The sequence below is a fragment of the Schistocerca americana genome, chromosome X, assembly GCF_021461395.2.
Source record: "Schistocerca americana isolate TAMUIC-IGC-003095 chromosome X, iqSchAmer2.1, whole genome shotgun sequence".
NCBI lineage: Eukaryota > Metazoa > Arthropoda > Insecta > Orthoptera > Acrididae > Schistocerca > Schistocerca americana.
The window spans coordinates 928515371-928540066 of NC_060130.1; the positions used below are offsets into that span (position 1 = coordinate 928515371).

The 24696-nt window shown below is 40.4% G+C and overlaps 1 protein-coding gene across 1 annotated transcript in view; it reads left to right on the forward strand.

Moving 5' to 3' along the window:
• Positions 1-2115: 2115 nt before the first annotated feature.
• LOC124556495 (condensin complex subunit 2-like) overlaps positions 2116-24696 on the forward strand; it is a 190189-nt gene continuing 167608 nt past the window's right edge. The window contains exon 1 of the mRNA XM_047130452.1: positions 2116-2397. Coding sequence (XP_046986408.1) covers positions 2344-2397 — 54 coding nt within the window. The 5' untranslated portion in view covers positions 2116-2343. The remainder of the gene's footprint in view (positions 2398-24696) is intronic.

Below are 24696 nucleotides of genomic sequence, written 5' to 3' on the forward strand. Positions count from 1 at the left end.
CGTGAAAAATTTTCACACAGCTCGGTGTTTATGACGTCATATCTCCTGAACTATGTGTCGTTTAGTGATATATTTCTGTAGATACATTAAGCAGCATATGTGGATACTGTCTGCAAAATGTGTTGCGAACAGAGTCAGTAGCAAAGAAGTAATAAAGTATAACGTCACGCATGATGTGGTAGTTTTTCGTGCATCTACATCTACATCTACATGATAACTCGACAGTTCACAATTAAGTGCCTGGCAGAGAGTTCACCGACCCACCTTCAAGCTATTTCCCTACCATTCCACTCTCGAGTAGTGTGCAGGAAAAACAAAGACTTAAAACTTTCTTTGCAAGCTCTGATTTATGTTATTGTATTATACTGATCATTCCTCCCCAGGCAGGTGGGCGTCAACGAAATATTTTCACACTTGAGGAGAAAGTTGGTGATTGAAATTTCATGAGAAGATCCTGCCGTAACCGAAAACGCCTTTGTTTTAATGATTGCCACCCTAATTCACACATCATATCTGTGGTGGCGCTCTCTCCTTTATTTCGCGATAGTGCAAAACGAGCTGCCTTTCTTTGAACTTTTTCGGTGTCCTCTGTGTCTATCTGATGCGGATCCCACACTGCACAGCAGTACTCCAGAAGAGGACGTACAAGCAGCAATATCTGCAAAGGATGTAAGAGTGCTACTCAGATTGTCTCCTCTATCGTTTATGTACATTAGGAACAGTAGAGGGTCTATAACACTTCCTTGGGGAACGCCAGATATTACTTCTATTTTGCTCGATGTCTTTCCGTCAGTTACTGCTAATTGTGATCTTTCTGACAAGAAATCGTGAATCCAGCTACACACCTGAGAGGGTAGTTCACAGGCACGCAGTCCGGAAATCCCTCTGTATTTAACACAATATCTCCTGAACTACGTGTTGTAGAACTATGTATTTTATAGGTACATTCAGCAGAAAACGCGGATACTGTCTGCGAACTGAGTTGCGAATAGAGTTAGTAGCAAAGATGTAATAAATTTAAACGTCATGCATGATGCAGCAGTTTTCTACTCATCTCAGCGTTTATGATGTCATATCTCTTGAACTATGTGTCGTACAGTGATATAACTACCGTCAGTGGTATATGTGAATGCTGTCTGTAAAATATGTCGTGAATGGAGTCAGTAACGAAGAAGAAATAAATTAAAATGTCGTGCTTCATGTACCAGTTTTACTGCATGAACATCAAAAAATGTAGTGAGCGATTAACTTTTTTCCTTTCATCGTTATGTGGGGGTTGTCAGCGAGAAAAAGTTTCTTTTGTTTGCGCGTTACTGAGTGCTCCCATTCTCAAAGACTGGATGAATATAGTCTAGCTACTTGCGCGTCTTGAGCTACACTACTTTTTCCCCCCTCAACCCCATCCCCTTGATAGGTATGGCGTGAACCCCCACAGCGATTGATTACAGACAGCACGATAATGTGTACCAAGTTTGATTGAAATCAGTCCAGTGGTTTAGGGGGGGATGTGAAACATATATGCACAACTCGTTGAAGGTTAATTAACGTTCACAGAACGACTAACAACCTCCCATACGCATTTCTCAGTTTCAGGAATAATCACTGAAATGCGTTGTTCTGCAATGCAAAATAAGTAGCTGAAACTGGTATATAAGTTTCCAGTTACTAGCTAACGAAATGTATTGCCAGCCTCATCGCTGTGTTATCGTCACTTCGTGTTTCTCATACCTTCGTTTTTTAGATACTCCTTTACACGAAATTGCTATTGCATTTTCTTTTTCTGTCGCCTTTTCATTGCAATAAGCGCATGACAAGTTCCCAAGCATAGAAGGGAGTCAACAGCAGACTGTTTACGACGTGATGGGGAAGAGAACGCCTATGCGTATATGCGTTTTTTCCAAAAAAAATTATACATCACCTTTTATTCCAGTGCGTCTACAGTTGCGGACGAGGAAAGACGTATTGTGTGGACATACTTTCTCAAAGTATGTGTAGCGAAGGTTAAATATCATTTTGATATACTGGTCATTTTTTAAAAAATAATGGTGGCTATTGTATTTTATGCGGAACAAAAGAAAAATCTATAAAAGATCTCTGACCAAAGGCACGCTTGTCCTTGTAGCTTCCCGCCACTTTTGATGTGAATAACCGAAAGCTATTGTCAACTGCGGTGTAGTGGTGAAGTTTGTTTTGTAGCATAATGTGCATTGTTTTACGGTGTTTGATTTTTAGGACGTTTCGATCTTGAAAGATTTTTACATACAGAAATAACTTTGTGTTCTGCAGTGCAGCTTTAAGTATTCGAGTAGCTTGGTTTAGCGTGTGAATAATTTGACAACCACAATGCGGCTAAAGCGGCGATCATTGTTTTCGGCGGAGATAAGTGACCTCCCACAGGTGTGTGATGATTATTTATAAAGTCTACCAACAGTAGTAGTCAGTAAATTAATAAAACATTGCAGTCTTGCTTTATTACGGCATCGACGAGGAGTATGTTAAGTTGGAGGCCAACTCGGCGAAACTTAAAAAGAGGAAGGGACTGCATGTACTCGCCGCTTTTTCTATGCTGATTTGTGATCGGCTGAAATAGTGTGTTTGAATGTTAAATTTTTTTCTCTGGAACCAAGTAGATAATGAAGATTGTTTATATGCGTACAGTTTGACTTCCTCTAATCTTGGGTGATAAAGCGGAAGGAACACAACACATTCGAAAACTTCTTTTACAGACAAAGAATAGAATTGTGGAATTCTGTTGTGTATCTTTTAGTTATGGTTTCCTGTGTTCCCAACTTGACGTCGAAATATTGTTAAATAGACCTTGCTGTTTTGTTTTAACTGATTCAGATTTGCAGTTTTCGTTTAATACATATTTGTAATTTTAGACTTTTCCCATCATTTTATAGCTATAAAATTGTAACATACCATTCTCCACGAGGAAATAGACTGGAGCATCAGACAGGAACATCGTTTGAGGTTCCACATGGAAAATCTTTATATTCTTGTCAGTTTGCCCCCATTTTACCGAAATTTTACTGTTCTCAGAATGTGAAACATTTTTATCGTTTATGAAGATGCAGTAATGTTGAGAAAGAACACAATTGGTGATTCACTAGAGGACACAAAGTCCAGTACTCTCTCTGTCAAATGCTTTAGCTTTGGGGATGGACTGTAGACTGAGATCTACTACCACAGTCTGACAGTTTTTTATTGAATGCTCTGCAATAGTTGCAAGAGCGATTTATTTTTAAAACGATGATTGCAATGCATGTGAGATTTACACCAGTGACAAGCATATTTTAGAATTGTTTGTACTCCCAGTTATGTGGAGGGTGATGAGCTGCCCATAAACACATCATAATGAGGCAATCATTGAAAGTTTTGCTTCCTTTAGACATTGGCATTTCATGCTGTTGCTCACACACAAATTACACACAACATTTAAAACTCTATAGACTCTGAGGGCTAGTGTGATAGTGCCCCCCCCCCCCCCCCCCCCCAAGCCATTCCTCCTTTGAAACCTAGGATGTGTTGATGACAGTGATCTATTGTTTGGACTGATGTCTAGGTTATGATAGACAAAAATTTAGCAGCAAGTTGACGAATCCAACAAATATGAACATGGATGTGAAATAAAGGCTGTGGTAACAGATCGGTCTGTAGTGAAGCCTGTCATCTTTGTTACTGCAATATTTTGTGTACTTTTTGTTGTTTAAACTGAAATTGCAAGGCACATTCAGAAAACCTGTCTTAGGTGATGGACAAATCTAACTAGTATTTTTATTTCTATTACTAGATGTATATGATTACAAAAAAAACACAGGGCAGTTCAATTACATAACTTCAAGGTTGTATGGGCTTTGTGCAAGGAAGTGTCTTGTGGAAATTGATGTGAAGAAGTTCATTTCCCATACCAGGCTTGCAGCAAACCACCTTTTCCTCTCTGGAGGCCCATGCGTTTTAAGATCTTGCGAAGGGGAGGGAAGAAAATTACAACTAACATTGTTTCTAGCTCTCTACTTCTCAGTGTGCTAGTTAAGTATCACATTATATATCTGGTTGCAGTGATGGTCCTGAACACAGTGGCTATTGTCTTTACCCTCTCAATGAATCATCATGTTTTTCCTTCCAGATAAATTTTATATGGAAGGACGACGGTTCAATCCCGCGTCCGGCCATCCTGATTTAGATTTTCCGTGATTTCCCTAAATCACTCCAGGCAAATGCCGGGATGGTTCCTCAGAAAGGGCACGGCCGACTTCCTTCCCCATCCTTCCCTGTTCCGATGAGACCGATGACCACGCTGTCTGGTCTCCTTCCCCAAACCAACCAACCTACCTAAATTTTATATAGTAATCAGCAGTAATAACGCTGGTGGCACTGGAGCAGGAGTGAAAAAAATAAATTTGCCATGTGCTCTCCTTCAGCAAGTGCTCACTAGGTTGCCAGTAGATGTACCCAACTGAGATAGCCCTTGAGGATCTTTCTTTTTTTTTCATATGTTGTGGCACAACTGGAAGCCATTACTTTGCTGTTGAATTACTTATGTTATCAATAGGGCTAGTGGTGGTGATAGACTAAAAAATGTGATTAGTGTAACTTACAACCCTTCTGTTTATACCTCTTTCCATTCCCCTTTTTTGAAAACCACCACTCCTCCCCCACCCACCCACTCCACCTTGTAGTGTTTATGACATATAATTATCGATTTTAAAATTTCATTTATGAGCAGGGGAAAACAATTAAATGGACTCCTGTTCTGTGTTTTAGCTAAGTAAAAAGATTGTAGTAGATAATTTAAAAACAGATAAGTTTTCAGGGTGGCAGGAGAGAATCACTAAATTCAGTTGAGTCCTGCTCTTTGTTTCAACTGAGTAAGAAGAAAAAGTTAATATTTTTTTGAAACATTGTTGTATACATCTTTAGAGTGAAAATTTCAATTTGGCATAAAGTAGCTGCCTCATGCGCCTTTGGTCTGGCTTTTTAGCCACTTGGATATAACCTGTTTAATTATTTTAATCAGGTGGGTAGTTTCCATGTCCTGGTCATGTGTATTGCACCCATACCTGTTCATGATATCTTTGTTACTACAAAAACTTTTACAAAATTCAAAGGTTGATGTTCTGTTCACAGTATATGGGTCATTCTATGGATGAGTGGGCCTGAAACTGAGAACATAAATTTTGTAGCTGATTACGAAAATAAGACGTAAGGGAAAGGATGTGTTTTAGTATTTACTGAAATACAAAATTATTTTAGAAATGCGGAGAATTGATAAAGTTTAATAGGGAAATTCGTAATCTAAGGGAACACAGCTGTAGGAAATTTCATAATTAAGTGATGGTAATAATTAATGTTCCCCTCCAAGTGAATTTTACATTGTTGTTTTCGAGAAAACAATCGCTGGAGAATTGGGACGTTTGTGATAAAAATACTTTTTTAAAAGGAGTGAATCATCTTTTTTGTAGATTAATGTAGTTGAATAGCTACTACTTATTTGCCACACCTGTAAGAAAAGTAATGCATTGTAAGTAACTGAAGGAGTAATATAATTTTCTAGACGAAAATGGTGAAAACCATTCTTGATGTGGAAGGAATACATTTGTTGACATGAAATAACTTATAAATCAGTTTAAAGCAGTGAGAAAGGCACACCCATCAAATTGAAACAGCAGTTTAATAAATAAAATTTGTAGGAACGTGAAGGGTAACTGAAGTGTGCTGATGAAAGTTGTATTACAGCTAGAAACCAAGACAAATTAAGAAGACTATAATAGTTTATGTAAGAAACACTATAAAATAATGTCTTCAACTATCTTAATACACTTAAACTACATGTGATGTTTAAGGTGCCTTAAAATTATGTCTGCCTACTAAATTTTATGTTTACAGAACAGGATCATACAACAGAAATATTAACTCTAATGCACAAGGCAATCTATTTCAAGGAACAGCAATCCTGTTTGTACCAATGATAAAGTGTCAGAATTTTGTGAAATCTATTTAAAAAAATGGGAGATTTTACAAGTGATAAAAGTGCACCCAACAAAACATTTTGTAGTTCGTATAGTTTCCAGTCTTTTGAGTTTCATTGTGTGTCAATTCACTAGAAAAGTTTATGGTTTTATGGTCAGATTTATCCACCAAAACAAAAAGCACCCTAAAATAAAATGATGGGAACTAGCTGTTGAAAGTGATGCTCAGCAAGACCCACATTTTTATGAAGTATGAAGAGGAGAGCAGAAAAAAAGACAAAAAGTTATTGTTGTATATCAAGATAATGTTGAAGATGATAGTGAAATTAAGGTGATGTGCCTTAAAGATGCCAAAATTTTAAAATTGATGAAAATTAAGTATCTTACGTTAATTTAGAGCAAATAGTGGGCACTCTACCTGATAAAACAGTGAAGATGATAGTTGATATACGCGTCTTTGTTTTTTCGATACCAGTTAATATTTATGAAAAGACTTGTAATTATGAGTGGGGGTGTGCATTTCAGCAAATTTTAGGTTACAGATTTTTGTATGAGACGTACTTTATTCTATTCATTAGTTGCAGTAGGACATAGTATGTGGGACAGATAATAAAGTTTTATCACAGTGTGTACTAATAAACCAAATGTGAAGTCTTAAACTTTAGTTGAAGCCTATTTTACTTGAAATCCCGTGGGGTCAGTTTTCAATGGGGGATGGTGAATATTTCAAACCTAAACACCAATTTTTAAATCAACTAATCATATATTTTATTGGTATAAGATATATAAAATACATAAGGTGTTTCTGTAAGTGTGTGCAAAAATGTAACAGGACATAGAGGGAAATACGGAAGCGTCCGATCCCACCCGTCTGCTTTGACCCATGACGTCACAAATATGGCGGAAACAAAAGCAAACACACACACTTTCCACAAGAAGCCTAATGACACTAACGGGACAAGCGCGGGAAATGGGCTGTTTTGGGTGGGGGGCAAACTAAATATAAACAAATTTAGATGCCTTGTGTAGCTACAACGTGTAAGTGAAGACAGCTATGCATGAATACCCACCCACCTCCCCGGGGGTCGTAACCCCTGCAACCCATAGAAGATAAAGATGCTTCAGTAGCTGATTAGTGTTTTTTGTCTTTTTAAAAAAAAAATCTCACGGGATAGAATGAACAGATCAGAAAGATAAATATAATAAACTAAAACAGAAATTCGAGGAAACAGATAATTTAAATAAGTAATAAGTGTTTTTAAATTTAAAAAAAATCTCACGAGATAGAATGAACAGATCAGAAAAGTAAATAAAATAAGATAAAACAGAACTGGAGACAGCCACACTCAAACCAAACTCTGCGCCGTCATGACGTCACACACGACAACACCCTTACGTCACGGGTCAAAGCCAACGCGTTGGATTGGACGCTTCTGTCGACCCCATAGAGAATGCTCCACTGAACGGTTTGAGGTAGGGAACCTGGGGTCAGAGAAGCCAGCATAAGGAGATTGGAAGTAAACTTGTCTACCACTTTGTCTAGCATTACTGTTCTCCAGCATATTTACAACTAGAATTCGTACAAGTTTGCATGTACTGTGCTGTTTATTTACATGTACATTCTTTATTTTCTACAAGGAAACTAGGAGAATGAGCCTGATTACTAGAAAGTCGTGATGCTGGTTTTGTTTAATTTGCTGTCAATAAGGTGGCTGTGTTGTATCATATTTACATTGTTCCACGACAAAAGGTGCTATGGATCAACATGACGATGCACCACCTCACTTCAGCATGGACATTTTTAGCCATCTCAATACTGTATTTCCTATTTGCGGTATTGGAAGGGGAGATCCTACGCAAGGTCTATTGACCTGAATTCCCTGATTATTTCCCATGGGGATATCTAAAGTCACTTGTGTATGAGACCCCAGTGGATACGTAGAAGGAACTAGTTGCCAGAATTGTACCTGCTTGTGAAGTAACTCAAAACACACCAGGAGTATTCGTTAAGGTGGGTCAGAATCTTGTTTGCTGATGTCGTGCTTGCATTGTGGTTGATGGCCATCAGTTTCAGCACATTTTGTAAGATATAGTACAAATGATACATTCATTGTGTCAAGGGTGGTATTTGCAGTTAACTGCAACTAATGTAAATAAAAAAGTACACAATAATGTGATTTTATTCCTGTTACCTTCTTAAGCTGCCTTCTCTGACCCTAGGTTTTGTTCCTTAAATTGTTCAGTGGAGCATCCTCTCTTATGTCCTATTAAAATTTTGCACACTCTTATGGAAAAGAAAATGTGGCATTTACTTTATTGATGCTTTTACTCTTGAACTAGTGTTCGTGTTTCTGCAAGGTGATATGTTGATGCCAACTCATGAAGCCTTTTATGTAGTCATTTCCATCTGTTTCGTTCATATCTTAGCTACTTTGTTTGCTCGAGCCCTACTGTTTGGATATTTGTATGCAAGATACCATATTTATTTGTAAGTCAGCCCGTAGTTTGTATTTTGAATTTTTAATAATGAAAGTATGAAGCTGACATTCATCTGCAGTGAAAACTTGGTTGTGTGTATACTTAGAGATTTAAAAATTTCATGGCGTTGGTGTATGTTTAGTATCACTCGACTTGATATCCACCACTTGATCGTTTCTTGAACTGTCAAATAGTACATCCCATATAGATCTGCAGCAGTTACTAGAAGACTTCCCATATATTACAGTTTTCATGCCCTGTGGGAGATTTCTTTTTTTCCCCTCTCTCATTTCTAGCCTAATACACCCTTTTTTCCAAGTCCACACCATATTATCCAGATCTAAAATAAAACAACTTTCTTTGCGCCTCTTATCCCACACAACAATATATTATTGCTGAAAAAAATTATTTGGATGGATTGGGTGGAAAATTCAACAAAATCAGTCCCCAAAAGTTGAAAGCTATCCCATGTGCTGCCATTAAGGTTAAGTTCAAGTGCCTCATAGATTATTTTGATATGAAATCCGCTAATAAGTCAGGCGAATAAATTTTTTACGTCAGTCAATATTATGAAAAAAAAATGCAATAGGCCTAATGTAAATAGAACACAGCTTTTACTTCGCTCACCACAAAACAGTATTTATTGAATAGCAATCTTCTTATAGATAATAGACAGGAGACCATTGTCAACTATTGCCCTGCAGTGGAACTTGATTGTGTGCCTGTTGGCTCACTAAACAGAGATTCCAGTGGCGAAGTGTTGAAAGTTTTGTTTAGCTGAAATGCGCTCCCTCCCTCATGTTTGTTTCATTTTTCTATTATTAGAAAATGTTTCAAATCATCTACATTGAAGTGTATGCTGCTATTTACTTGTGTTGTTGCAAGGAAATTTAAAGAACCACCAAACTAAAATATTGGTCACACCCATAGTATTATTAAAATGTTGTGAATGTTGTTTAAACAGAAAAATTCTATTTCATTATTATTTACAAAAGTTGTGTGCAGTTTCTAGTATATTACAAACTTAGTGCTATTACCTGTACTTACTCAGTGTCACCAAAATTTGAAGTCGTCTTCACCAACAGGCAAAATGAGATTCATTTTTGTAAAGTCTGTTATGAAAAGGTATAATCTAATTATCTCTAATAGATAATCTAACAATCTATTACACATTTGTGCATGTGATTGCTTTTTTGGGAAGAACTGTCAGTGTTCACCTGTTCTGGACTTTAAGAAAAGTGTTGATTTATTATTCTAATTGTATCACTGGAAACTAGTCTGCATGTCACACTAATAGGTATGGAATGTCCTGCAGATGAAATACACACACATTAGGTTTTGTAGTGACCGTAACTGCTGCCCCGGCCCCCTTCCTCTTATACAACTGGATGAAAAATACTAATGCTAGCAACCTCACCTGTTCACTTTGACCCACAACATCAACAAAATAGTGGACAAACAATTCATTGATATTCAATATGCATAAAATTGGCTGAGGTGGCAAAAGTCATGGGATAACGATATGCACATATACAGATGGCAGTACTTTTGTGAACACAAGGTATAATTGGACAGTGGTGGACATTTGTGCTCAGATGATTCTTGTGGAGTGGTTTCAGACATGATTATGGCCGCACAACAGGAATTAAGACATTGAATGCAGAATGGTAGTTGGAGCCAGATGTATGGGACATTACATTTTGGAAATTGTTAGGAAATTGAATGTTAACAGATAGTGTTAAGAGAGTGCTGAGAATACCAAATTTCAGAATTACCTTTTACCAGTGCAGTGGCCGATGGCCTTCACTTAACAACAGGGAGCCGCGGTGTTTGCATAGAGTTATCAGTGCTAACAGACAAGCAGCACTGTGTGAAACAGCTGCAGAAATCAAGATGCGATGTACGGTGAGTGTATCCTTCTGGACAATGTGGCAAAATTGGACGTTAATGTGTAACGACAGCAGACTACCGATGCGAGTGCCTTTACTAACAGCATGATATTGCCTGCAGGGCCTGTCCTGGGCTCATTACCATATTGGTTGGACCATAGATGATGAAAACGGTGGCCTGGTCAGATGGTAAGAGCTGATGGTAGAGCTTGGCACAGAACCCACAAAGCCATTGACAAAGTGAGTTGGTGATGGCTCCATAATGGTATGGCTGTTTTTACATGGAAATGAATGGGGTCCTCTGTTCCACCTGAACTGAACATTGACTGGAAACCATTGGGTTCAGCTGCTTAGAGACCATTTGCAGCCGTTCCTGAACTTAATGTTCCCAAACAATGATATCAATTCTTATCGATGACAATTCGCTATGCCACTGGGCCGCAATTGTTTGGCAACACTTCTTCAATTTTGGACTGCTGTAGACGCAGCATGGCTCAGTATTTCTGCTGGGGACTTCCAGTGACTTGGGTCCATACCACATAGAGTTGCTGCACTACATTGGGCAAAATGAGGTATCCCGTGATGTCTGGCATCTGAGTGCATGTGCCATAACAAGAATTATGATTATTCTCATGACATCACATTGGATGGCTGTGCCAACTGCCTACTTAAGGTAAACCTTAGTGTGCACTACGGATCGGAACATCACCTTAACCTTACTTTCTAAAATGCTTCAGAAGCAAAATAAATGTTGTTGTTTGATTCTAGTTCTCTTTTCATATGTGTGATGTCACACACACCATGTCATCGTCGTCGTCTTGTTCATCATGTCATGGGTCAAAGCTAGCATCCAGTATTGGTAGGTTAATTGACCCACTGGATTTGATGCTTCAGACAAGTTGCCAAAGCACCTGTTTTTGTTTGATTTTAGAGATAGTGCTGAATCGTTGAGGTCATTGATACTGATTGAATCATTTTAAACAATAATTTAAATCAAGTATGAGAGGGACTGCCCTGACAGTCTTGACTAATTGGAGCAAGAGAGAGATCAAAGACCAAATAATAATAATAGTCCCCCCTCCCTCTTGATCACTATTAATTTATCAGGAGCTTCTTGACACCATTTTCCTCCACACACCACGAATTCTCAGGGATTTTTAATTTATTTTTATATTTTTTTTTCAGAGTTTAGAGTAGCCACTTTGTATGGGGAAAGGCAAGTGGTCAGCTGTGCCTTGGTGAAGGACCCGTCCTGGCATTTACCTGAAATAATTTAGGAAAAAATCTCAGGAAACCTAAATCAGGATGGCTGGACAGAGCATATTCCTATGTCCGGAATATGAGGTCATAGTCTTCCTAACTGCACTGCCTCGTTCGGTTGGTTCCTATTGTACACTGTTTGTTGATAGAAATATAGTGCTGACTTGGATCAGAAAGGATACTCCGTATCTTAAACAATTATTCACAGTGAGTCCTACTACTACTACTACTACTACTACTACTAGATAGTCTTCTTATAGCACTTTCCTGCAATTTAAAAATGGTATCCATGGTTTGTGCCTTTGATCCTCCGAAAAGAATCCACAGCTGAAGTAGCCCCTACTGCAAGCTATTGCAGCACCTACTTCCTTTCCTGTGCTGCAATCTCTGTTCTCTATCTTTCCTTCTCTTGTTCTTTCTCATCGTGGCAGTGTTTGGTGTCGACCTGGCTGTGACCTAGGTTCTGCCTTTCTTTCTTCAAATATTCTTTTTCATTACCTTTTGGCTGAAGTAATTTGCACTCCCTTTCTGAGTTTGATCTTCATTTTCCGAACTTTTCCGTGTTGTGGACTGACTGGCGGAAGAAAACGTTAAATAGTGCCTACTGCATGCAGCACTTGTATAGACTCCTTCTTTCTTTTTTTTTCCTTTTTTTTTGCGTAAAAGCCAATGTGGTAGCCAATCTGATTTGGTGGAGTCGTTCTGCACCCTTTTGGTCAAGCCCTCCTGATAACACAGGAGTCACACTGCTGATGCCTGACCTGCTATCGCCTCAGGCATGCAAAGGAGTAGATGCCCATCTTCCCAGGTCATCAGGGCTCCCGGCAACAGCCATGATGCCAGATGGCCTTCATTGCAGCTGGGTGGCACTCATGGGGAGAGCCCTTCTTCAGAGTAGATTGCATCAGGGCAGACGTTTCGCACATGAAGAGGATACTTTCACTGCAACAAAGCAATTATTTTTGTGGAGTATATTGAAGATAAATGTAGGAGTCATCAGGAAACATGCACAGTCAATTACTATTGATTAAAGCCTGCTGTGCGCTCTACAGCTCTTCGTGCATGAAAATGTCTGGGTGACACCAGTAACCATTGGCCCACTCAAGATTTTGAATATGGTCAAAGAAAAAGAAATTGTCTTCCACTGAGACCATACACACTACATGAGGAGCTACAGCCTAATATTGAGTGGTGAGACATACATTTTATTCAACACATCCTAAAAGGTTTCAAGGATAATAGAACAGATACATGCACATTTATCTTAGCCTTTGAAGAAAACGTCCTCCCAGAAAAAGTTAGTCACGGTGTACAGGTGTGATGTGAAACCTTATATTGCTCTGCCCATGAGATGCTTACGATGCCTACACTTTGGGCATATGTCATCCCACTGCACAGTGGCCCCAAAATGTGGTAACTGTGGTTGATCATGCCATGAAGGTAGTCCTTGTGAGCAACCCCCTTTTTGTGTCAGTTGCATGGGGCACCATCCTCCTAATTCACTGTTTGCCCAGTCTTCAAGAAGGAAAAGAAAATACAGGAATAGAAATCTGTTGAGTTCCTGGCACATACTGACGCAAGTAAAAAATATGAACACCTACAGCTTGTTGATTTGATGTCTCACTATGTGAATGTCACAGCAGTCAATCCCATTAGAGGTCATTTGATGTCAGATCAACACAGAAAAAGGCCATTTTCTACCTTATCATCTCTTATTTTCTTGAAATTTGGCATATGTGTACAGTTAGTTAAGACTTAGAAAAATATAAAATTTTACTGAGATAAATGAGTTAGACCTAAATTTACTCCAAAGCAGTTCTCCCACTGCCCTCCTCTCACATGGTCACTGGGGCACCATCTTCGGGGAACCACTTCCCACACCCAGCTCCCTCCCAGGAACCATCTCCCTGGAAATCCATAAATCAGAGGTCTGATGCCAGCCAGTTGATCAAGGAACCACAACCTGTGTTTCCCTGGGAAGCCCACTCGTCATTTGATGCCAGGTTAATCACGGATATGCCCTCACAAGAATCCTGGCCACCAAAGAATGAAGTTGGGTGGGAGAGGGGGGGGGGGGATCAGATGTGATTCCACCACCATTGGTGACACAGTGATTGTGGAGCATGACCAGTCCTCTTGGCACCTTCACACCTAATCTGGACACCCATAACATGATTGTTTAGTGGAATTTTAATGGATATTACTATCACCCACCCTGAGACAGCGTCTGGGGGGATCTGTATACTGATTCGCACAGAGGTGTTCAGCAGGTCGATTCCCTTTCGTATCATGTTGGAAGTAGTAGCAGTAATATTGCAAATGGCCTCAGCTGTCACCATTTGTAATGTTAACACACTACCAGGCTGGCCACTTACATACCTTGAGTTGACCACCTTAATCCAACTCCTCTTCCTCCCCCCCCCCCCCCCTTTTTTCCCCCCACTTCGGGATTTCAGTGCACACTACTTCATGTGGGGGAGTACCACTTTGTCTGGTAGGGGTCTTCCTTTTGTTCTGCTTATTACTGACCATGATTTCTCTCTCCTCAGTTAAGGCACTCCTACCAACTACAGTGCTGCCAAGGCACCTATTGATCTAACGATCTCTTTCCTCCATCCTTTGGCTTCATTGCATTGGTCACTACATGACAGTCTTTGTCACAGTAACCACTTTCTGGGTTTCGTGTAACTTCGTTGACATGGTCAGATAGATAACTATCATATTGCGTGCTTAAGAGTGTAGTGGCAGTTTCATGCCTTTGCTGTTACTGTTACCCTGCCTGTCAGATTGCATGGCCAAGGTTGTGCAAGACATTTCAGACATGATCACCCATGCTGCCAGAACTTCTGTTCCCTTTCTACAGGTCCTCTCCACTGCCGACTAGTGCCATGGTGGACCCAAGACAATGCAGTAGCTGTGCAGGATAGTCAGAGAGTCCCGCAACATTTTGACATCCTTTCAAGACAAATATCACTTTTAAGTGACTTTGTGCTAAGGCTTGTCTAATTAAACACAGTGAGAAGGAATGCTGAGAGTGCCAAGTCTCCTCCCTGGGAACAAACGCCTCGTGACACCAAGTGTGGGCTGAGCTTCGTAGTCTTTCAGGCTGCCAGTGATCAACAGATGTTCCGGGTCTTATCCTTCAGAGTGGTATTTGTACTGATGTCAGTTCTTGCTGAACACCGTGGAACCCACTTTGCAATAGCATAGGCATCCTTTTCTTTTTTTGGCTACCTTTTTACTGCAGATATGACAAATTGAAGACATCCTCAATTATCAACCCCCCCCCTTTCCTTGATAGACTGGCATCAAGCTGCTTGAAAGAATAATTGCCAATAGATTATGCTGGGTTCTTGTGTTTCGAGGCCTTTTTCCCCACCCTATCGGTGTGATTTCTGGTGGGATGATCCACAACCATCTGATGTGGTTGGAAACAGCAGCACTACAGGTGTTTTTTAAACACCATCACCTCATTGCAGTATTTTTTTGACCTACATAAGGCATGTGACACTGCTTGGTGCCATCACAGTTCACTTACCCTCATTGACTGGGGTTTTTGAGGCTCCCTAAAAATTTTTTATTTTTATTTTCATACCACTCATTGTTCCAGGTTAGAGTTAGTATGTTTCCAAGCTCTTCTTGGGTCCAAGAGAATGTTGTTCCACAGGGCTCTGTCCTGAGTGTCACTCTCTTCCTCATTGCCATGAATAGGTCAGTGATCTGTGACTGCCTGCTGGTCACCCCTACACTGTATGCAAACAACTTTTGCATTTGGCGCAGCTCCCACTCAGTAGCTGTGGCTGAATGCCAGTGCCAAGGGACCATCAAATAGATGTTTGTGTGGACACTTTCCCATGGTTTCCAATTCTCTCCTGCAAAAAAATCGGGTCATGCATGTTTCATTCTACTACAATCCATCTTGTATACCCAGTGCTTGAACGTTGTTGCACAGTCACTTTTTTTTTTTTTTTAATAATAAAATGCTGACTTGGCTGCCCCATATTCAGCAGCTGAAGACTAGTTGGTTGTGGAAACTTAACACTTTCTGCTTCCTTGATCGCACATCTTGGGGTGTGGATTGTGGTGCTGTTACCTTTCTTTACGGGGCCCAGGTATCATCCTGGCTGGACTATGGTTGCCAGGTTTATGGCTCTGTGGTGGCTTTGACTTTGAAGTTGAGAGACCCATTCCATCACTGTGGAGTCTGTCTGGTATGCACCTCACAGCCCTCTGCCAGGACCTGCACCTATCCTTCCTGGAATGTGTTCCCCATGTTTTCTTGTGCACCTCTGTTGGTTAGTGCCCAGGTCACGAATTAGGACAAATTTATTTCAAGGTCCTAAAGTATGCCACCCCTATGAGCTTCTGGTGTTGGTTACATTCAATTCTTCAGGAATTTCGAGGAGCTACTATCTTCCATACTAATGACTCGAAAACCGTGAGTAAGACAGGATATACTTTGACATTCACTGCTGGTCAGGAAAACCATTTGTTGCCAGGAACTTCTGGTGTTTTTACAGTGACTCTAATAGCTATCAATAGAGCCCTACACTGTATTAAATGACCCTTTGTTGACCACATTTTATTATGTAATGACTCAATTAGCAACCTTCTTTCTCTGGGCCCATGAGGTCATCTGGGTATCCCAGGGAGTGACTGGGCTGACTATTTGACTAGGAGTGATTACTTCCTCCCCAGATGCATTTGTGAATTTGCAGATGCAACAAATAGGCCTTTGCTCACCCAGAGATGAATGACATCTGGTTGGCTACCGCTCCTTCTTATAAACTCTGCACTGTCGAGGAGACCACTACTGTGTGGCACTCTTCCTTATGTTCCTCACAGAACAAATCCACTGTGCTGTGTCACCTGCTGCATTTGTCATATCAGAGCAAATCCATGATTTTATTTTACATAATGAACTCACCCCCACATAGCAATTGTGGAACCTTACAGACAGTAGCTCATATCCTGGTGGGATGCCTCCTTCTGGCTCTCCGTGCTAAGCATGGTTCTCCAAATTCTTTGTCTCAAATATTGACATAAGATTCATGGATGGTCGAACTAGTTCTCAGTTCTCTCTGTGAAAGTGGTGTGTATTTTCAGATGTAAGGATTAAAGCTCCAGTTGCGTTATGTGCAGGATACTTTCATTACCAGAACATGTACTTCATGGATGTCACTAATTTGGGATGAACTACCTGCTGGATTGAGACACTGATGGTGGTGATTGTGCTGTTCAGCCCCTCAACCTACCTACCTACCTACCTACCTAAAGCAGCCCCTAGACTGTCAATAATATTGCACAATATTTCATATTGCGCAATGTTATGCTCTGTCTGTAGGTAAGTTTGAAGGTTGTGCGATACGTTGACAGATTAACTGAAATTAAATTTGTATTGAGCAAATTGTGCTTAGATTGTGTAGTCTCTGGCTAACGTCGTATACCTTCATCAGCTCAGTCTTGTTTTCTAAACTGTTTATTTTGCTTGATTTGTTGTGTTGTGAAGTGGAAATTTCTTTGAAATTAGCGAAACGCATGTTCAGTAGAGAATTATTGGAAATATGTTGGAGTTTGTCAACCATACAGTGCGGTAAATGAAAAATGAAACAACACAATTGGTTATTGTGGAAATGTAGCAAAATGTACCAGCTGAACCAGATAAGCTTGAATTAGTTCACTGTGGGCAATTTATAGGAAAGAACTGAACATATACAGGGTGTTACAAAAAGGTACGGCCAAACTTTCAGGAAACATTCGTCACACACAAATAAAGAAAAGATGTTACATGGACGTGTGTCCAGAAACGCTTAATTTCCATGTTAGAGCTCATTTTAGTTTCGTCAGTATGTACTGTACTTCCTCGATTCACTGCCAGTTGGCCCAATTGAAGGAAGGTAATGTTGTAATGTTGACTTCGGTGATTGTGTTGACATGCGACTCGTTGTTCTACAGTACTAGCATCAAGCACATCAGTACATAGCATCAACAGGTTAGTGTTCATCACGAACGTGGTTTTGCAGTCAGCACAATGTTTACAAATGCGGAGTTGGCAGATGCCCATTTGATGTATGGATTAGCACGGAGCAATAGTCGTGGCGCAGTACGTTTGTACCGAGACAGATTTCAAGAACGATCGTGTCCCGACAGGAAGACGTCCGAAGCAATTGATCGGCGTCTTAGGGAGCACGGAACATTCCAGCCTATGACTCGCGACTGGGGAAGACCTAGAACGACGAGGACACCTGCAATGGACGAGGCAATTCTTCTTGGAGTTGACGATAACCCTAATGTCAGTGTCAGAAGTTGCTGCTGTACAAGGTAACGTTGACAACGTCACTGTATGGAGACTGCTATGGGAGAACCAGCTATTTCCGTACCATGTACAGTGTGTGCAGGCACTATCAGCAGCTGATTGGTCTCCATGGGTACACTTCTGTGAATGGTTCATCCAACAATGTGTCAATCCTCATTTCAGTGCAAATGTTCTCTTTACGGATGAGGCTTCATTCCAACGTGATCAAGTTGTAAATCTTCACAATCAACATGTGTGGGCTGACGAGAATCCGCACGCAATTGTGCAATCACGTCATCAACACAGATTTTCTGTCAACATCTGGGCAGGCATTGTTGATGTCTTGATTGGGCCCCATGTTCTTCCACCTACGCTCAATGGAGCACGTTATCATGATTTCATACGGGATACTCTACCTGTGCTGCTAGAACATGTGCCATAACAAGTACGACACAACATGTGGTTCATGCACGATGGAACTCCTGCACATTTCAGTCGAAGTGTTCGTATGCTTCTCAACAGATTCGGTGACCGATGGATTGGTAGAGGCGGACCAATTCCATGGCCTCCACGCTCTCCTGACCTCAACCCTCTTGACTTTCATTGATGGGGGCATTTGAAAGCTCTTGTCTACGCAACCCCGGTACCAAATGTAGAGACTCTTCGTGCTCGTATTGTGGACGGCTGTGATGCAATATGCCATTCTCCAGGGCTGCATCAGCGGATCAGGGATTCCATGCGACGGAGGGTGGATGCATGTATCGTCGCTAACGGAGGACATTTTGAACATTTTTACCTGTGTTAAAATGGACCGTTTACCAATTTCGGAAAAGGTCGATATCGTGTTGATGTATGGCTGTTGCGATCAAAGTGCCCAACGGGCATGTGCTATGTATGCTGCTCGGTATCCTGGACGACATCATCCAAGTGTCCGGACCGTTCGCCGGATAGTTACGTTATTGAAGGAAACAGGAAGTGTTCAGCCACATGTGAAACGTCAACCACGACCTGCAACAAGTGATGATGCCCAAGTATGTGTTTTCGTTGCTGTCGTGGCTAATTCTCACATCAGTAGCAGACAAATTGCGCGAGAATCGGGAATCTCAGAAACGTCGGAGTTGAGAATGCTACATCAACATCGATTGTACCAGTACCCCCAGTACCATATTTCTATGCACCAGGAATTGCAGGGCGACGACTTTGAACGACGTGTACAGTTATGCCACTGGGCACAAGAGAAATTACGGGACGATGACAGATTCTTTTGCACGCGTTCTATTTAACGACGAAGCATCATTCACCAACAGCAGTAACGTAAACCGGCATAATATGCACTATTGAGCCAACGGAAAATCCACGATGGCTTCGACAAGTGCAACATCAGTGACTCGGGTTAATGTATGGTGGGGCATTTTATCGGTGACAATCTAAATGGTGCAATGTATGCCGATTTCCTACGTAATGTTCTACCGATGTTACTACAAGATGTTTCACTATATGACAGAATGACGATGTACTTCCAACATAATGGATGTCCGGCACATAGCTCGCGTGCGGTTGAAACGGTATTGAATAGCATGTCATAACAGGTGGATTGGTCGTCGAAGCACGTTCACCGGATCTAACGTCCCCGGATTTCTTTCTGTGGGGAAAGTTGAAGGATATTTGCTATCATGATCCACCGACAATGCCTGTTGTCAATGCATGTGCGAACATTACGGAAGGCGAACTACTCGCTGTTGAGAGGAATGTCGTTACATGTATTGCCAAATGCATTGAGGTTGACGGACATCATTTTGAGCATTTATTGCATTAATGTAGTATTTACAAGTAATCATGCTGTAACAGCATGCGTTCTCAGAAATGACAAGTTCAAAAAGGTACATGTATAACATTGGAACAACCGAAATAAAATGTTCAAACGCACCTACGTTCTGTCTTTTAATTTAAAAAACCTCCCTGTTACCAACTATTCGTTGAAAATTGTGAGCCATATGTTTGTGACTATTACAGCGCCATCTATCACAAAGCTAAAAAAGTGATCCAACAAAAACATTCATATTTCTTTACGTACTACACAAATATGTAATAAAAAATGGGGGTTCCTATTTTAAAAAACGCAGTTGATATCCGTTTGACCTATGGCAGCGCCATCTAGCGGGCCAACCATGGCGCCATATGGTTTCCCCCTCAAAGCTAGACAAGTTCCGTTCTTTGTAGTTTTTTCGTTTGACGCTTATTTCGTGAGATATTTGGCCCGGTCACGATCAATGGACCACCCTGTACTCTCGTCAATTAACTCACAGACCCCCCCCCCCCCCCTTTCCCAGTCCTGTTGTGGTGTGGACCGTGTCTGGTGTAGCCCATCTCCCAATAGCCTTCATATTCCTGACGGATAAAACCTTTTCACAAAGAGCTTAGCATCCAGCGTACGTTAGTCGATCGATTATTCATATGACTTTGAAACGCATCCCTGCTGTATTAAAGCTTTTTCAGTGTTAGACAACTACATTTCTATTTTTCATGTAGCAAAACATTTGACGAACTTTGATGAGGTAATAGAAGGAAAGCACGCCATGTAAAGCTGTAGCAAGATTAGAGAGAAAAAAACTCTAGGAGCTAAAGATTGAAGAAATGAGCATTGTCTTGCTTGTGTCATGTCGTTACTGGGTTTCTAGCCGGCCAGTGTGGCCGAGCGGTTCTAGGCGCTTCAGTCAGGAACTGCGCGACCGCTACGGTCGCAGGTTCGAATCCTGCCTCGGGCATGGATGTGTGTGATGTCCTTAGGTTAGTTAGACTTAAGTAGTTCTAAGTTCTAGGGGACAGATGACCTCAGATGTTACGTCCCATAGTGCTCAGAGCCATTTACTGGGTTTATGTATCCTGTATTTAATTTTATGTATACACACAAAGAATCAAGTTCTTAGCTGATATGGAATGAAGAGTGTAAATTTTCTGAAGAGTTTTTTTTTAAAAGGGACAGGATGTCAAACCGGCCGACTGTAAGCGGGAGAGGCACCACAGGACATTTTAATTTCCGCTGTCCTGAATATGGTTTGATGGCAACCATTACAAAATATACACGTTTCAATTCCACAGAGCGAAATACAGTGACATGCGATAGGAGAATGGTGTGTGAAGAGGCATGGCACCGCATTTTGGCACACTTACGACCAAATAACATGTCTTACATTTCCTGGAACACATGATTTATGCATGACTCTTCAGAAAGATGTGCGCTACAAAATGAACATATTTTTGAAAATAAGATGAATTTTTGACGTCCTATCTCAAACGCTCGAGGGAGTGGCGGGGTATTGCCCCTGTTCGGAAGTATCGTAGATGAGTTGTAGTGGCGAAATGGGTAGTCTCCACGTTACCTGTGTTTATAACTAGTGATTTTCCTGTTTCCTCTTCGTTTACTACTCTCACGTCAAATGAAAACAAAACATTTCTGTGGCAGGGAGCTATCAAGTGAATTAAAATACATTCACATAATTTCGGAGGGCTAAAATATGGTATTAGTTGCAGATTTTATTTTATTTCCACCTTTGACAGTCAAGCATTAATCGCCTTGCAGAACAATGAAGTTCTTTTTGTCAGTTTATAAAGAAATTTTCTTTTATTAATCTTTTTCGCTGAGGCAGACAATGTATTCTAAATGAAGTATTTAATTCCACACACTGTTCGCTGCATTGTGCACGTTTTCAACTTCTAGCACGTAAGGCATTGTGCCATAATAAATAACCAAACATGAGATAACACAGTACTGGTACTCGAAGAAAATTTACATCCTGAAAATCACATTGAAAAGCTTAATATCAGGTCGTGGCGTACTTCACTGGGAACCTGGACATACGAATGTGCACTTTAAATGTGCACATTTTAGTGTGTGTCACGAAATTCCGATGCTCCTAGAGTATCCTCTGATGTCTTGTTTCTTTTATGACGTAAGATATTTTACTGTTCTACACGTACGAACATACGGTCTCCCTACGACATCGTAGCTGCGCAAGCGCGGTGACGCCTGTCATCTGGCGCTCTTTGGCAACTGCAAAAACGAACCCATTTCTAACAGGCCGCGGGAAAATATTCCCTATGGTGGTTTGAAAAGCGTTATCATCAAAGTAAATTTCCTTTTACGCTAGTTGAACTATGTGCGAGAATGTACGATGAATTTCTTAAATCACAGAGCGTTTGACTCTCGTTTAAGAATCAACTCTTTGATGGCGAGCCACTTGGATGAATTTCGAGCCCAGATGACCAGACATTTATGTCGTTATTAAAAATTTTACTTGCACATTTGTGTAATACATTTTAAATTGTAATACGCACATAAAAGACAACATTATATGTGAAAGCCTTGCTTTTCGTGTAGCAACACTATGTATATTAATACAAAAGCGCATCGCAGTCTCGATTTCAGTGCTTCAGAAAGTAACATCTGGTGTTTGGTGGGATTCGAATTTATACTTTCGTAATACGAAAATATGCAGCGTACATGTTGCTGCACATCAAAGATCTTCCCAAAACGTGTTTTTTTTCTCTCCTGTGTTTAGTTTACTAAAGCGCCATGAAATTCTACGCCTGTGTAGGAAACTGCAACCATTCAAAGGACTTATGGGTTACACAGTTGCGAGAGAAAATATACTGTCAGTTAACAGGGAAAAAGTATGTTTTCACCTGGGAGAAAGTGTATTTTTAACCGGGAAATCCGGGAATTTTTTTTCCTTGTCTGCGTATACATCCTGTTATTTTAAATTGATCTAAATTTGTAAATACTTTGACATGTCCTATATCCTCGTAAAAAGATGTGTGGGTGAATAAAGCCGCTGCTGCTGCTGCTGCTACTACTACTACTACTACTACTACTACTACTACATATAGTAAATAGTTCACACTTAGAGATTGCTCTAATCTGAGACCTGGGCAAACAGTGGAAGCTGTGTTTAACTAGTTGTAGTTCCACCTTGCTACTTTCAAAAATATTAGTATTGGAAGACGTACGTGTGAGCTGTGTGGTTAAAAGTATTCACATTATTTCAATTTTGGGTACAAAAACTCTTCCATGTTGTTTAAAAGCTTAGATCTCTTCCTTCTGAACAAAGGCGACACTGGCCTGTGGTATTATGGAATAAAAGCTTCTGCGAGAAGGATATAATTGAAAGAATGATTATCACAGTTTCAAGGATAAATTTGCAAATTCAAATTATACTGTGTGGAGGCTTTGTTTTAAGTCTCAACTGGTAGCTTGCCTGTTCAACAGTGCAAATACACACTTGATGGTAAGATACCTTATATAAACAAAGTTTTATTTTGACAAAGAACTGCAGAGTCTCCATTAAGTTCAGTGTAGACATGACATTTATAATTTTTGCATGTTGCGGTATTACTCACTGTGGAAATACACAGTGTGAGATGGGTATATAAGACGACAAAGTATATTGTAGTGTTTATTGATACTTTTGGTGAATTTGAATGTGTTAAACAGTGAGTGATGATACTTTAGTGACTTGATCTCTCCATCCCCACAAAGTCCTCGAGAGGGTGAGCTGTGGAATGGAAAGTGACACTACATAGCAGTGAAATTAACTTGTGTGAAATAGCAAATTGCTTTACTTGCTGTCTGAGTCTGATGCCGGTGGACCTCATAAATGTCACTCTCGCTTCATATTATGATTTGAATTGTCATTTTGCACTGTGTAAAGCTCAAGTTTGCATAATGATAATTTGAATATCAATGTGCTCTGGACAGAAAACACATGAATGTCATTTTCGTCAGAGACTTTAAGAGTAGCTGTTGCCATAGATCCCATTCACACTATAGGTTATCTTGCGTGATGCTTTTTGCACTGGCTGAAGCCTATCGTGAATTAACAACTGTTCTTTGCATTTTCTGTCTCCTTAACTTACCTGATAAAAGAAAAGGAAATCCCAGAATCCTGCAAATGTAACCTGTCTGTCACATTCATTGAATTATTGCTTTTCCTACAATCTTGAGCAATTCATTCAATGCATCTGAATTTTGTAAATTTGATGTCTCATTGCCACTGCCATCCTGTACATATGTACTTCATATTATATTTAGTATGTGAAGTCCTGGGTGGAATAAAAGTGATGCAAGGAGTAAACTTAGCACTGCATTGTATAATTTAGGCACTGGGCAGTTGACAGGCAGGTAAAGCAGTAGCACCCAGGAGGCTTTCAACTCTTGTTGTTAATATGTGATTGGTGAAGACAGAGCCGCCAGGGGCTTTCAACTGTTTTGCTTGCATATGATTGGTGAAGACTGGGCCTTTGCAGTGCTGTTTCTCTCTTGTTGCTGCAAGTCTAACATGATTACATATTCCTCACCAAGTCTCGGCTAGTGATGCCTGGGTATGGGCATGAAGAACCCTGTATTTTTCAGCAGTGGGCTGGGAAATGCTCCAGTCTTTTTATTACCATCAACTCTGGACATGCTCCGACCGCTTGGGGGACATTGTCATCGAGCATTATGTTTCAAAGGGTGGTCGTGGTCTTCTCTTAACTGCATGGATCATAAGGATGCTACAAACCCCCATTAAAAAAGAAAACCCTCAATGTGTACTGAATGACTGACTGTTGAGGCAAAACTGTTGTCAATGGAAAACTTCTTAGGAGCCTGCTGTACATAAATTGTTTAAGACTTCTTCAGGCAAATGGGGCTCTGCCTGGGTGGACTGTATAGATTCTGAACTATTTTTGGGAGCACTATAGGTCCTAAAAAAACAAAAGTAAAACAATAAATGGTATGGGTAAACTGGTAGAAATCGCCAACATC